Raw genomic sequence first — 16,516 nt, 5'->3', positions numbered from 1 at the left:
TGTGCCCTCTACTATGACATTGGGCATCGGCCTTGGCAGACGACGTTGATGGCATGTTATCGTCTATGTCATGACTAGTGGCAGCAGCTTCAGCACTAGGAGGAAGTGGTTCTTGATCTTTCTCTATTTTATTTTTATCGGAGAAAGTTTGGTCCTCCATTTATGTTATATCGATTTGATATATACGTGCGGCTAAACACAGAAAATAAATTTTTTTTTGGTTCGGACTGGAGTGTACTTTGTGGGTTACAGCACCCTTTAACGGTCAAGCCAGCCGGCCCTTTACTTATGACACAGGCGCACTCTTGGCACTACTTTGTTGATGCACGTGCGGCTACTGCGCACACAATTCACAAACACAGAAAATAATTTTTTTTTGGTTTGGACTGGAGTGTACTTTGGGGGTTACAGCACCCTTTAACGGTCAAGCCAGCCGGCCCTTTACTTATGACACAGGCGCACGCTTGGCACTACTTTGTTGATGCACGTGCGGCTACTGCGCACACAATTCACAAACACAGAAAATAATTTTTTTTTGGTTTGGACTGGAGTGTACTTTCGGGGGTTACAGCACCCTTTAACGGTCAAGCCAGCCGGCCCTTTACTTATGACACAGGCGCACGCTTGGCACTACTTTGTTGATGCACGTGCGGCTACTGCGCACACAATTCACAAACACAGAAAATAATTTTTTTTTTGGTTTGGACTGGAGTGTACTTTCGGGGGTTACAGCACCCTTAACGGTCAAGCCAGCCGGCCCTTTACTTATGACACAGGCGCACGCTTGGCACTACTTTGTTGATGCACGTGCGGCTACTGCGCACACAATTCACAAACACAGAAAATAATTTTTTTTTTGGTTTGGACTGGAGTGTACTTTCGGGAGTTACAGCACCCTTAACGGTCAAGCCAGCCGGCCCTTTACTTATGACACAGGCGCACGCTTGGCACTACTTTGTTGATGCACGTGCGGCTACTGCGCACACAATTCACAAACACAGAAAATAATTTTTTTTTGGTTTGGACTGGAGTGTACTTTCAGGGGTTACAGCACCCTTTAACGGTCAAGCCAGCCGGCCCTTTACTTATGACACAGGCGCACGCTTGGCACTACTTTGTTGATGCACGTGCGGCTACTGCGCACACAATTCACAAACACAGAAAATAATTTTTTTTTGGTTTGGACTGGAGTGTACTTTCGGGGGTTACAGCACCCTTTAACGGTCAAGCCAGCCGGCCCTTTACTTATGACACAGGCGCACTCTTGGCACTACTTTGTTGATGCACGTGCGGCTACTGCGCACACAATTCACAAACACAGAAAATAATTTTTTTTTAGGTTTGGACTGGAGTGTACTTTCGGGGGTTACAGCACCCTTAACGGTCAAGCCAGCCGGCCCTTTACTTATGACACAGGCGCACGCTTGGCACTACTTTGTTGATGCACGTGCGGCTACTGCGCACACAATTCACAAACACAGAAAATAATTTTTTTTTGGTTTGGACTGGAGTGTACTTTCAGGGGTTACAGCACCCTTTAACGGTCAAGCCAGCCGGCCCTTTACTTATGACACAGGCGCACGCTTGGCACTACTTTGTTGATGCACGTGCGGCTACTGCGCACACAATTCACAAACACAGAAAATAATTTTTTTTTGGTTTGGACTGGAGTGTACTTTCGGGGGTTACAGCACCCTTTAACGGTCAAGCCAGCCGGCCCTTTACTTATGACACAGGCGCACTCTTGGCACTACTTTGTTGATGCACGTGCGGCTACTGCGCACACAATTCACAAACACAGAAAATAATTTTTTTTTAGGTTTGGACTGGAGTGTACTTTCGGGGGTTACAGCACCCTTAACGGTCAAGCCAGCCGGCCCTTTACTTATGACACAGGCGCACGCTTGGCACTACTTTGTTGATGCACGTGCGGCTACTGCGCACACAATTCACAACCACAGAAAATAATTTTTTTTTGGTTTGGACTGGAGTGTACTTTCGGGGGTTACAGCACCCTTTAACGGTCAAGCCAGCCGGCCCTTTACTTATGACACAGGCGCACGCTTGGCACTACTTTGTTGATGCACGTGCGGCTACTGCGCACACAATTCACAAACACAGAAAATAATTTTTTTTTTGGTTTGGACTGGAGTGTACTTTCGGGGGTTACAGCACCCTTAACGGTCAAGCCAGCCGGCCCTTTACTTATGACACAGGCGCACGCTTGGCACTACTTTGTTGATGCACGTGCGGCTACTGCGCACACAATTCACAAACACAGAAAATAATTTTTTTTTAGGTTTGGACTGGAGTGTACTTTCGGGGGTTACAGCACCCTTAACGGTCAAGCCAGCCGGCCCTTTACTTATGACACAGGGGCACTCTTGGCACTACTTTGTTGATGCACGTGCGGCTACTGCGCACACAATTCACAAACACAGAAAATAATTTTTTTTTAGGTTTGGACTGGAGTGTACTTTCGGGGGTTACAGCACCCTTAACGGTCAAGCCAGCCGGCCCTTTACTTATGACACAGGCGCACGCTTGGCACTACTTTGTTGATGCACGTGCGGCTACTGCGCACACAATTAACAAACACAGAAAATAATTTTTTTTTGGTTTGGACTGGAGTGTACTTTCGGGGGTTACAGCACCCTTTAACGGTCAAGCCAGCCGGCCCTTTACTTATGACACAGGCGCACGCTTGGCACTACTTTGTTGATGCACGTGCGGCTACTGCGCACACAATTCACAAACACAGAAAATAATTTTTTTTTGGTTTGGACTGGAGTGTACTTTCGGGGGTTACAGCACCCTTTAACGGTCAAGCCAGCCGGCCCTTTACTTATGACACAGGCGCACGCTTGGCACTACTTTGTTGATGCACGTGCGGCTACTGCGCACACAATTCACAAACACAGAAAATAATTTTTTTTTAGGTTTGGACTGGAGTGTACTTTCGGGGGTTACAGCACCCTTAACGGTCAAGCCAGCCGGCCCTTTACTTATGACACAGGCGCACGCTTGGCACTACTTTGTTGATGCACGTGCGGCTACTGCGCACACAATTCACAAACACAGAAAATAATTTTTTTTTTGGTTTGGACTGGAGTGTACTTTCGGGGGTTACAGCACCCTTAACGGTCAAGCCAGCCGGCCCTTTACTTATGACACAGGCGCACGCTTGGCACTACTTTGTTGATGCACGTGCGGCTACTGCGCACACAATTCACAAACACAGAAAATATATTATTTTTTTAGCACTTGGGGGGAGCACCCCTGGACAACACTACAGCACCCCTTTAGGACTGGGACACTGCACAGGACTTTGGAACTGACTGCACAACACAGTCCAGCCAGCCCCTATGGACTTTGAAGTAGTGGACACAGCCCCTATTAACAACAGCAGCACAGCACAACACAGCCAGCCCCTATGGACTTTGAAGTAGTGGACAACAGCAGCACTACACTACACTACACTACACAGCACTAACTCCCACCCTCCCTCTTCACTGTCCACAGCCGAGTGAGAAAATGGCGCCGACGCGGGTACCTTATATAGGATCCAAAACCCGCGAGACTCGGAAGGCGGGATGATGACGTTTTGCCTCGATGTCAGATCCGAGTCAGGCGGGAAAAGTCGAGCCTGACTCGGATCGGACTCGGATCGGGGGGGCTCGGGGGGGTTCGGATTTCAGAAATCCGAACCCGCTCACCCCTAGTATGAATATTTTTGCATAAAGGAGCCAGTAGGCTTCTATAGGCAACTGCATCTATAGATAGTGTTGCTAATCATGCAGAAGGTCTGAAAGTTATGCTTTCCAGAGCTGTCTGCATACACTCATACACTCATAAACTTATAGGGTCCACAGCGGGACCACATTTTTAACTTGGATACATCCCACCATACTGTATGTGACTAACTCTACACTTTATTTTTAAGTTGAATAAAGAAGAATAAAAAAATAACCTTCAACAAACATTTATCAATCTGAATAATGACAATATTCAGCTGTGGAAGTTTGCTTGTGGGAGGTTATTAATATAGACAGGCACAAGCAGCCATAATCATCTATGTTGAAGCTGATCACCTAGTTCATATAAGAAAGGACACCTGAAATGGCAAGTAGGATGCATAAACCAGAGAATGCCTCTATACAATCCTACTTATTCTCCCCTACTTCCCATTTAAATAAATCTTGTTGCATTGCAAAATAAAACTCATATGTACCAGCGAATGCCTCTGTAAAAGTCTTCGTATTCTCCCCTACATCCTGGTTAAATAATCTTGTCCCTCAAAATTAAATTTAATTTTAGCCTGTGGGTCATGCACATGATCAGCACTCAGCAAGGAACATCAATAAACTTGCCAACTTCTCTAAATGGATAGAAAACATCTGTAGCCACACAGACACCATTGTCTTTGCTCAAATATCTTGGTCATTCCTTGATAACCCAAATACAGTTGAACAAAAACAGTCATTGCTTATGAGTATTTCCATTATTTGGTTGTAAGTTATTCTATTTGGTGTTATTACTAGGGGTGTGCACCGGCCACTTTTCGTGTTTTGTGTTTTGGTTTTGGATCTGGATCTTTCTTCGTGTTTTGGATCTGGATTGGTTTTGCCAAAACCACCCTTCCGTGTTTTGGGTTCTGGGTTTTGTGTTTTGGATCTGTATTTTTTTTTTAAAAAGCATAAAAACAGCTAAAATCACAGAATTTGTTGGTTTCTCTGCTCCTATGCTATTATTAACCTCAATAACCTTAATTTCCACTAATTTCCAGTCTATTCTGAACACCTCACACCTCACAATAGTGTTTTCATGTCCAAAAGGTTGCACCGAGGTAGCTGGATGACTATGCTAAGCGACACGAGTGGGCGGCACAAACACGTGACCCATCTAGGAGTGACACTGCAGTGGCAGACAGGATGGCAGTTAGAAAAACTAGGCCCCAAACTGTACATAATGCAAAGAAAAAAAAGAAGTGCAAGATGGAATTGTCCTTGGGCCCTCCCACCCACCCTTATGTTGTATAAACAGGACATGCACACTTTAACAAATCAATCATTTCAGCGCCAGGGTCTGCCACACAACTGTGGCTGAAATGATTGGTTCGTTTGGGCCCCCACAAAACAAGCTGGCAATTAATGTGTCCCTGCACAAACTGGCTCTACGGAGGCAAGATGTCATCCTCATCCTCCTCATCCACCGATTCCTCACCCTCTTCAGTGTGTACATCCTCATCCTCACAAAGTATTAACTCGTCCCCACTTGAATCCACCACCACAGGTCCCTCTGTACCTTCTGGAGGCTGGTCTCCCTGGAAGAGCTGATAATTCATTTTGATGAACATCATCTTCTCCACATTCTGTGGAAGCAACCTCCTACGCCTTTCGCTGACAAGGTTCCCGGCTGCACTAAACACTCTTTCGGAGTACACACTGGAGGGGGGGCAACTCAGGTAAAATAGAGCCAGCTTGTACAGGGGCCTCCAAATTGCCTCTTTTTCCTGCCAGTACAGGTATGGACTGTCTGACATGCCTACTTGGATGCTGTCACCGATGTAATCCTCCACCATTCTGTCAATGGTGACAGTATCATATGCAGTGACAGTAGACATGTCAGAAATTGTTGCCAGGTCCTTCAGTCCGGACCAGATGTCCAAACTTGGTCCTGCCTGCCCTGCATCACCGCCAGCGGGTTGCTTAGGATACCTAAGTTTTTTCCTGGCAGCCCCAGTTGCGGGAGAAAATGAAGAAGGAGCCGTTGACGTGTCATGTTCCGCTTCAGCTGACAGTGTGTTCACCAGCAGGTCTTTGCACCTCTGCAGGCTTGTGTCGGCCAGAAAGAGAGACACCACATAGGCTTTAAACCTAGGATCAAGCACGGTGGCCAAAATGTAGTGGTCTGATTTCAACAGATTGACCACCCTGGAATCCTGGCAAAGCGAATGAAGGGCTTCATCCACAAGTCCCACATGCCGAGCGGAATCGCTCCGTCTTAGCTCCTCCTTCACTTTCTCCAGCTGCTTCTGCAAAAGCCTGATGAGGGGAATGACCTGACTCAAGCTGGCAGTGTCTGAACTGACTTCACGTGTGGCAAGTTCGAAGGGCTGAAGAACCTTGCACAACACGGAAATCATTCTCCACTGCGCTTGAGTCAGGTGCATACCCCCTCCTTTGCCTATGTCATAGGTGGATGTATAGGCTTGTATGGCCTTTTGCTGCTCCTCCATCCTCTGAAGCATATAGAGGGTTGAGTTCCACCGCGTCACAACCTCTTGCTTCAGGTGATGGCGGGGCAGGTTCAAGAGTGTTTGCTGGCGCTCCAGTCTTCGGCACGCAGTCGCTGAATGGCGAAAGTGGCCAGAAATTTTTCGGGCCACCCAAAGCGTCTCCTGCACGCCCCTGTCGCTTTTCAGAAAATTCTGCACCACCAAGTTTATTGTGTGAGCAAAACATGGGACGTGCTGGAATTTGCCCAGATGTAATGCCCGCACAATATTGGTGGCGTTGTCAGATATCACAAATCCCCAGGAGAGTCTAAGTGGGGTAAGCCACTGGGCGATGATTTCCCTCAGTTTCTCTAAGAGGTTGTCGGCGGTGTGCCTCTTACTGAAACCGGTGATACACAGCGTAGCCTGCCTTGTAACGAGCTGGCGTTTCTGAGATGCTGCTACTGGTGACGCTGCTGCTGTTGCTGCGTAAGGTGATACATCTACCCAGTGGGCTGTCACAGTCATATAGTCCTTAGTCTGCCCTGTTCCACTTGTCCACATGTCCGTGGTTAAGTGGACATTGTGTACAACGGCATTTTTCAGGACACTGAGGACACTTTTTCTGACGTTTCTGTACAGTCTCGGTATCGCCTGCCTAGTGAAGTGGAATCTAGACGGGATTTGGAACCGGGGACACACTACCTCCATCAATTGTCTAAATCCCACTGCACTAATGGCGGATACCGGACGCACGTCTAACACCAACATAGCAGTCAAGGCCTCAGTTATACGTTTTGCTTCAGGATGACTGCTGTCGTACTTCATCCTCCTCGCTAAGGACTGTTGGAGGGTCAATTGTTTAGTAAAAGTAGTGGTGTTCCTACTTCCTCTCTGGGATGATGAACGACTCCCAGCAGCAGCAACAGCAGCAGCGGCAGCAGTAGGCGTAGCAATGCAGGATCCTCCAGAGGAATCCCGGATAGGAGAGTCAGTCATGCCAGTGACATGGCCTGCAGGACTACTTCCGATCCTGACTAAGGAGGAAATTGACGAGGGAGTTGACGGTGTGGTTTGCAGGCGCTTGGATACAACAGGACAACGGGATTTAGGTGTCCCTGGACTGCTTACGGTCTTAGCCAAAGTTTCTGAACTTGACAGTAACTTTTTATGAACGCGCTGCAGGTGCCGTATAAGGGAGGATGTTCCTAGGTGGTTGACGTCCCTACCCCTACTTATTTCACCTTTACATATGGTACATATGGCAAGACAGTTGTTGTCCGGATTTGGATAGAAATATTGCCAGACCAAAGAGGTGGAATGTTTGGTCTTCTGCCCAGGCATGACCGTGATGGGCTTTTTCATCCCACGGACAACAACTGTCTCCCCCGGAGCCTGATTTAAACAAACCACATCACCATCAGAATCCTCCTCGCCAACTTCCTCCTCAGCGCCAGCTACACCAGTATCCTCATCCTGTTGTACTTCAACAGTGACATCTTCAATTTGCATATCAGCAAGTGGACTGTGGGTGCTCCTTTCAGCACTTGCAGGGGGCGTGCAAATGGTGGAAAGAGCCACCTCTTCCCGTCCAGTGCTGGGAAGGTCAGGCATCGCAACCACCACCACACTTGGACTCTCCTTGGGGATTTGTGATATCTTCTTAGAAAGCACAGTTCTTCGCTGTGCTTTTGCCAGCTTAACTCTTTTGATTTTTTTAGTGGGAGGAGGGCTTCCATCGTCATGTGAAGCTGAACCACTAGTCATGAACATACTAGGGATCGACCTTAGCCGTTCCTTGCCACTCCGTGTCGTAAATGGCATATTGGCAAGTTTACGTTTCTCTTCAGCTGATTTAAATGTCTTTTTCAAGGTCATTTTCCTGAACTTTGCCATTTGGGATTGTATGTGCCCTCTACTATGACATTGGGCATCGGCCTTGGCAGACGACGTTGATGGCATGTTATCGTCTATGTCATGACTAGTGGCAGCAGCTTCAGCACTAGGAGGAAGTGGTTCTTGATCTTTCTCTATTTTATTTTTATCGGAGAAAGTTTGGTCCTCCATTTATGTTATATCGATTTGATATATACGTGCGGCTAAACACAGAAAATAATTTTTTTTTTGGTTTGGACTGGAGTGTACTTTGGGGGTTACAGCACCCTTTAACGGTCAAGCCAGCCGGCCCTTATGACACAGGCGCACTCTTGGCACTACTTTGTTGATGCACGTGCGGCTACTGCGCACACAATTCACAAACACAGAAAATAATTTTTTTTTTGGTTTGGACTGGAGTGTACTTTGGGGGTTACAGCACCCTTTAATTGTCAAGCCAGCCGGCCCTTTACTTATGACACAGGCGCACGCTTGGCACTACTTTGTTGATGCACATGCGGCTACTGCGCACACAATTCACAAACACAGAAAATAATTTTTTTTTTGGTTTGGACTGGAGTGTACTTTGGGGGTTACAGCACCCTTTAACGGTCAAGCCAGCCGGCCCTTTACTTATGACACAGGCGCACGCTTGGCACTACTTTGTTGATGCACGTGCGGCTACTGCGCACACAATTCTCAAACACAGAAAATAATTTTTTTTTTGGTTTGGACTGGAGTGTACTTTCGGGGGTTACAGCACCCTTAACGGTCAAGCCAGCCGGCCCTTTACTTATGACACAGGCGCACGCTTGGCACTACTTTGTTGATGCACGTGCGGCTACTGCGCACACAATTCACAAACACAGAAAATAATTTTTTTTTTGGTTTGGACTGGAGTGTACTTTCGGGGGTTACAGCACCCTTAACGGTCAAGCCAGCCGGCCCTTTACTTATGACACAGGCGCACGCTTGGCACTACTTTGTTGATGCACGTGCGGCTACTGCGCACACAATTCACAAACACAGAAAATAATTTTTTTTTTGGTTTGGACTGGACTGTACTTTCGGGGGTTACAGCACCCTTTAACGGTCAAGCCAGCCGGCCCTTTACTTATGACACAGGCGCACACTTGGCACTACTTTGTTGATGCACGTGCGGCTACTGCGCACACAATTCACAAACACAGAAAATATTTTTTTTTTGGTTTGGACTGGAGTGTACTTTGGGGGTTACAGCACCCATTAACGGTCAAGCCAGCCGGCCCTTTACTTATGACACAGGCGCACGCTTGGCACTACTTTGTTGATGCACATGCGGCTACTGCGCACACAATTCACAAACACAGAAAATAATTTTTTTTTTGGTTTGGACTGGAGTGTACTTTGGGGGTTACAGCACCCTTTAACGGTCAAGCCAGCCGGCCCTTTACTTATGACACAGGCGCACACTTGGCACTACTTTGTTGATGCACGTGCGGCTACTGCGCACACAATTCACAAACACAGAAAATATTTTTTTTTTTGGTTTGGACTGGAGTGTACTTTGGGGGTTACAGCACCCTTTAACGGTCAAGCCAGCCGGCCCTTTACTTATGACACAGGCGCACGCTTGGCACTACTTTGTTGATGCACGTGCGGCTACTGCGCACACAATTCACAAACACAGAAAATAATTTTTTTTTTGGTTTGGACTGGAGTGTACTTTCGGGGGTTACAGCACCCTTAACGGTCAAGCCAGCCGGCCCTTTACTTATGACACAGGCGCACGCTTGGCACTACTTTGTTGATGCACGTGCGGCTACTGCGCACACAATTCACAAACACAGAAAATAATTTTTTTTTGGGTTTGGACTGGAGTGTACTTTCGGGGGTTACAGCACCCTTAACGGTCAAGCCAGCCGGCTCTTTACTTATGACACAGGCGCACGCTTGGCACTACTTTGTTGATGCACGTGCGGCTACTGCGCACACAATTCACAAACACAGAAAATAATTTTTTTTTTGGTTTGGACTGGAGTGTACTTTGGGGGTTACAGCACCCTTTAACGGTCAAGCCAGCCGGCCCTTTACTTATGACACAGGCGCACGCTTGGCACTACTTTGTTGATGCACGTGCGGCTACTGCGCACACAATTCACAAACACAGAAAATAATTTTTTTTTTGGTTTGGACTGGAGTGTACTTTCGGGGGTTACAGCACCCTTAACGGTCAAGCCAGCCGGCCCTTTACTTATGACACAGGCGCACGCTTGGCACTACTTTGTTGATGCACGTGCGGCTACTGCGCACACAATTCACAAACACAGAAAATAATTTTTTTTTTGGTTTGGACTGGAGTGTACTTTCGGGGGTTACAGCACCCTTAACGGTCAAGCCAGCCGGCTCTTTACTTATGACACAGGCGCACGCTTGGCACTACTTTGTTGATGCACGTGCGGCTACTGCGCACACAATTCACAAACACAGAAAATAATTTTTTTTTTGGTTTGGACTGGAGTGTACTTTGGGGGTTACAGCACCCTTTAACGGTCAAGCCAGCCGGCCCTTTACTTATGACACAGGCGCACGCTTGGCACTACTTTGTTGATGCACGTGCGGCTACTGCGCACACAATTCACAAACACAGAAAATAATTTTTTTTTTGTTTGGACTGGAGTGTACTTTGGGGGTTACAGCACCCTTTAACGGTCAAGCCAGCCGGCCCTTTACTTATGACACAGGCGCACGCTTGGCACTACTTTGTTGATGCACGTGCGGCTACTGCGCACACAATTCACAAACACAGAAAATATATTATTTTTTTAGCACTTGGGGGGAGCACCCCTGATGGACAGAGCACCCCCTGGACAACACTACAGCACCTCTTTAGGACTGGGACACTGCACAGGACTTTGGAGTGGACACAGCCCCTATGGAGAACTGACTGCACAACACAGTCCAGCCAGCCCCTATGGACTTTGAAGTAGTGGACACAGCCCCTATTAACAACAGCAGCACAGCACAACACAGCCAGCCCCTATGGACTTTGAAGTAGTGGACAACAGCAGCACTACACTACACTACACTACACAGCCCTAACTCCCACCCTCCCTCTTCACTGTCCACAGCCGAGTGAGAAAATGGCGCCGACGTGGGTACCTTATATAGGATCCAAAACCCGCGAGACTCGGAAGGCGGGATGATGACATTTTGCCTCGATTTCAGATACGAGTCAGGCGGGAAAAGTCGAGCCTGACTCGGATCGGACTCGGATCGGGGGGGCTCGGGGGGGTTCGGATTTCAGAAATCCGAACCCGCTCACCCCTAGTTATTACTATAAGTTTTTTGACTTGCCTTATGCTGGATGCTGTCATAGTTGTAGAGAATGGCCCGTATCTCCACCTGCTCGTTCCTCACCACAGAATATGGCAGCTTCAGGTCTATGAAGAATTTCATCATAACCTGGATCTCATGGGGTTTAAACACACAGATACCTGTCAATTAATTAGCAAAAAAAGGAGGAAACAACATCTGTGAGGACACATCATCCTGGTTCTAACAGTACACAACACATTTTGTGATCTATAGATGACATTTATTAATAGAATCCTTTGGGCTTCCTTCGGGATCCAAACTAGAGTCCCTTGCAGCTCGTGCATGCACTTGCACACGGCCACACATGTGAAGAAGGATTCCCGGGTCATAAACCCAGAAGTCCTTACACTCTAAATAACAGCTCTTATCATAAGAGCTGTACTATGTGATTTTAATCACACTTGTACATGCATACCGCATTACTGAATGATCTTGTGCATGCGACAAGTGGCAGGATGTATAACAATCAAATTGCAATGCTTGATATATCTTGCCCCAATGTCAGACACTTGTTAGTTGAGGAATCACAACTCTGATACTACTGTAACTCATATGTCGTATTTTGCACATGAAGGTTAAAGAGTCTGGATCCACAAAAAAAGACATCCAGAAAACACCGTACTGTTCCTAGATCATACAAGTCCTAAATGAGGGAATGCTTACCTTTGTTTTCAGACAAACTTACAGCCAAAACCTCCCATGTAGTTATTGAATCTTTTAAGATCACACTGAGACTCTTGGTAGAAATTCTGTTAAAAAACAAACATGTCTGGATTGATTCAACAGCAGGAAACAATATAATCCCTGGGGAACAGTCTTAAGTTTAAATTCCATATGACAAACTACTGTACATCACACAAATTTTTTTTATTTTGAAAAAGACCTCAGATGCGAAGGCACTGTATGTGTTGGTGATTTGAAATGCTATTTACTTTCTATTGGCCTATCATATATGTTGAGATAATTGATGAAGGAGTATATATATAGATAGGATATATAAAAAAGCAGCAGCACTCGAGGTCTTTTAAAGGTCAAATTTAATTAGACAAAATAATAAATCACTAGCACCCGTTAAAAATTGGGAATCAAATAAACAAAGTTGTACATAAGGATTAAAGTCCAAATCCACTTTTTATCCAATTGAATCAAAGGGATCTCACCTGGACCTACTGTATATGCACAATTGGTGAGAAAAGAGTTTGATAAACTAAAAAGATCTGGTAATAATGTTGAGAGAAATCTCACTGCAGCTGAAAATTTGGCATTAAAAAGTCTGGCAGAAAACAACGATGTTGTGATAAAGTCTGCAGACAAGGGTGTAGGTGTTGTTATATTAGATCGAAATGAGTATGAACGGGAGATGTACAGACTATTATCAGATATTAATTCCAACCAAAAATTAAAAGGTGATCCAATGAAGGAATACTTAGTTTCATTTTAAAAAATTACTTGATAAAGGGAAAGACTCCCAGGTTTTGGGAGATGATGAATATAAATATTTAAATATGAATATAAATATATAAATATATGGAATGAACATCCAAGATTGGCCACTATATATTTTTTGCCAAAGTTACATAAAAAGCGGGATAGGCCGCCTGGCCGCCCGATTGTATCTGGTATTGATTCATTGACTGCTAGAATCTCAGAATATGTTGATGTATTTTTTTAAAAATATGTACCGATTTTGGAAACCTATGTGAAGGATTCTACACATGTAATACAATTGTTGGATTCTTTTGATTGGAATGGAAATTACAGTTGGGGAACAATCGATGTTCAGGCAATATATACATCGATTCCACATGATTTAGGTATTGGATGTATAATGAAAGTATTGAGTTATGACCCTGAGATGAATCCACTTAGAACTGAATTTATAGTGACTTGTCTACAATATGTATTAGAACACAACTATTTTCTTTTCCCTGATGAGTTCATCCTACAGACCTGCAGGACGGCGATGGGGACAATTTGTGCCCCAGGGTTCACGAATCTGTACATGGAACAATGGGAAAAGGAGTATATTTTGAACAATAACCCTTTTTTTGATAAGATTATCTTATGTAAATGATATATAGACGATATACAGGTGATATGGAGTGGATCTGAAATAAATTTTACAGAATTTGTAAAATATTTGATTACAAACAGCTATAATCTTCAATTCACTTCCAATTTTCATAAAAGATGAAATAGAATTTATTGATTTGACCCTTAAAGCAAAGAACTATCAATCTTTGAGTAATACGGCGGACACCACAACTTTTTTTAAGAAGGTAGACAGTAACAGTTATTTGGAATTTAATAGCTGTCTCCATAAAAAAAATGGAAGAGAAGTCTCCCTTTCTCTCAGTTGGTCAGATTAAGGAGAAATTGTACCAATATTGAGAAATACAATGAACAATCAGAAATTTATAGAGAGAGGTTTAGAGAAAAGGGCTATCCTATGTCTTTGATTCAATCAGCTATAGACAAAGCTCAGGGTTGGACAGGAAAGAATTTCTGAAATACCGTGAATCAGTTGATACAATAGATGATGTAAGAAAGAAACTCTTTTGTCCCTTTGTAACTCAATATAACAGTGCAAATAATGATACACAGAGTATACTTAGGAAATATTGGCACATTATCCGCATGGACCCTGTTTTAAGTCCTCATATTAATCAAGCACCTGATGTTGTGTTTAAAAGAGCAAGAAGCTTGAAATCCTCTCTGTCACCCAGTTTATTGCCTAAAATTATAGATGGTGATGAAGGTTTTATGAATAACATAAAAGGCCTCTATACCTGTGGCCATTGCAAAGTATGTGTGCATGGCTTAAAAGGGAAGAAAACATTCCATAATCAAGGAGAACCATCAAAACAGTATAAAGTAAACAGTATGATTAATTTCAATGCTACCATTGTAGTTTATTTACTGGATTGTGGATGCGGGAAACGTTATATAGGGAAAACTAAGAGACCCCTTAAAATTCGGGTATTGGAACACCTGAGAAACATTAAGAATATGGTTGATAATCACAGTGTTCCAAGACATTTTAGAACATGTCATTCGAGTGACCCATAATCACTAAGGTTCATGGGCCTCGAACATGTGACACTGGATAGAAGAGATGGAGACAGGCTCACTAGATTAGGGATAAGAGAGACGTTTTGGATTTTAACCCTAAACACCCTCTTACCTATGGGATTAAACAAAGGATTTGAAAATACTCCTTATCTAGAATAAATCAATATAGTCTAGATCCCTTACTACTGCTCTAGCTCTTTCTTACATTATTTAAATATCTGGATTTTGGAAATTAATGTAGAATGCAAAAAGATAATAATATAACCCGTTTTTTTCTCTATATAGGGGGTAACTTTCGTCGGTATAGTCAGATTCTATAGAATAATATAAATGATCAATTTAATCCTGTTGCGGCAGACAATTATTAAGATATGACAGTGAAGGTAGATCTGTGTTTGCCTTGTACTTTTTTATTATCTCATAATTTTTTTATTATCTTATCATTTTATTACTAGTTTCTAATGTGATTTTAACATTTATATTTATGTATTTGTGAAGATACAACTATGGTTGAAATCTATCTAGAATTTAAATACAATATTGTGTGTTAAATACTTTTATGTCAAATGTTTCTATGTAATATGTTTATATGTATTATTGGTCTTAATTTAAATGCTATTTATAAGGTGCAGATGATTAAACCACAAGGCAGCCTGTCCAGGTGATCAGTTGATTAACTGATACAGGTCTCTATTAGCAGCTGAACATAGAATGTGGTACAATAGAAAGAATGGTTACTATGGGATACCGCCAGGTATAAAAATAACAAGTGGAGGATGCCAAGCCAGCCCTCTGACGAAGTCCTGGTAACAAAATGCATAGGGGCGTGGCTTGGCGTGGAGACGAGGACACGAGGACTACTTGAACTTGCTATTCGCCAGAGGTTTTTTGCTTCACGTTTTAAATGCTTGCAGTGGTTATACCGCTAATGATGGTACAAGTGCACTTTGCAGTCAGATGTTATTGTGAAATAAAACTTTCTTTATATCTTTTAATGCACTACTGGGTGCCCCCTTGTCTGCTTCATTTTTAGAAATATATATATATAATATATATATATATATATATATATATATATACATATAATATAATATATATATATACATATAATATATTATATATATATATATATATATATATATATATATATATAGGATATAGAAAAAAGCACTCAAAGTCTTTTAAACGTCAATAACGTGCCTTTCATGCTAGCTGGTTACTTCCTCCCACTCCTGCCTCCAAGATTTTGCCCGCACTGCTCCCCACCTTTGGAACTCTCTCCCACTCCTCATCAGACTCTCCACCTCTTTCCAATTCTTCACACGGGCTCTCAAGACCCACTACTTCATCACAGCCTTCCAGCTATCATTCTAACTCCCTGCTACATGCTCCTTCCTCCCCATCTACCCCACCTGTGTCACCCCTGTTTGTCTTCCCCTCCCTTTTAGAATGTAAGCTCTTACGAGCAGGGCCCTCTACCCTCTTGTTTCTGCCTACTTTAGTTTCATCTTCTTCTTACTCACCACTAGGGCACCTAACACTTGGTTGCTTAGGCTCTGTTGCTTATCTGGGTGTTATGGTCACTAATGTAGCAATATATATTATCCATGTCCTGGTCCTGTAGTGTATTGTTCTGTAAATTGCTTGTCTACAACTTGTTTATGTACTTTGTAAGATGCTGCGGAACACTTGTGGCACCATATAAATATATGATAATAATAATAATAATAATAATAATATGCATGCGCAGTGCGAAAACATCGGCCAAGTGCGTGCATTCTCTCCTTTGCATTCCTTGCTGAATCAAGCCCTCATTTCTTTGCTGATTAATGTGTTAAAAATTTGAGGTTTTTGGATTTGTAAGAGAACAGGCCATTTACCCATCCGCATCTGGTTTTTCACTCATTATCTCTGTCTTCCAGAGCCAACTTTCCGGAAATTCTGTTCTGGATGTTATAGTAGCATCATCAATATACTCACTGTCTTCATCACCTG

General features: G+C 43.9%; 1 protein-coding gene across 1 annotated transcript in view; it reads right to left on the bottom strand.

Moving 5' to 3' along the window:
- The window catches only part of LOC148443003 (complement C3-like), a gene marked incomplete at its 5' end in the record, with an annotated part of 121,860 nt that overhangs the window by 80,982 nt on the left and 24,362 nt on the right, over positions 1–16,516 (bottom strand). The window contains 3 exons of the mRNA XM_088463398.1: positions 11,429–11,568; positions 12,113–12,198; positions 16,402–16,513. Of these exons, the coding sequence (XP_088319524.1) occupies positions 11,429–11,568; positions 12,113–12,198; positions 16,402–16,513 (338 nt within the window). The remainder of the gene's footprint in view (positions 1–11,428; positions 11,569–12,112; positions 12,199–16,401; positions 16,514–16,516) is intronic.

This window comes from Taudactylus pleione, unplaced genomic scaffold, assembly GCF_031769625.1.
Source record: "Taudactylus pleione unplaced genomic scaffold, aTauple2 ptg001357l, whole genome shotgun sequence".
NCBI lineage: Eukaryota > Metazoa > Chordata > Amphibia > Anura > Myobatrachidae > Taudactylus > Taudactylus pleione.
The sequence above is the reverse complement of the archived record's forward strand: the minus strand, read 5'-3'. Positions and strand labels throughout refer to the sequence as shown.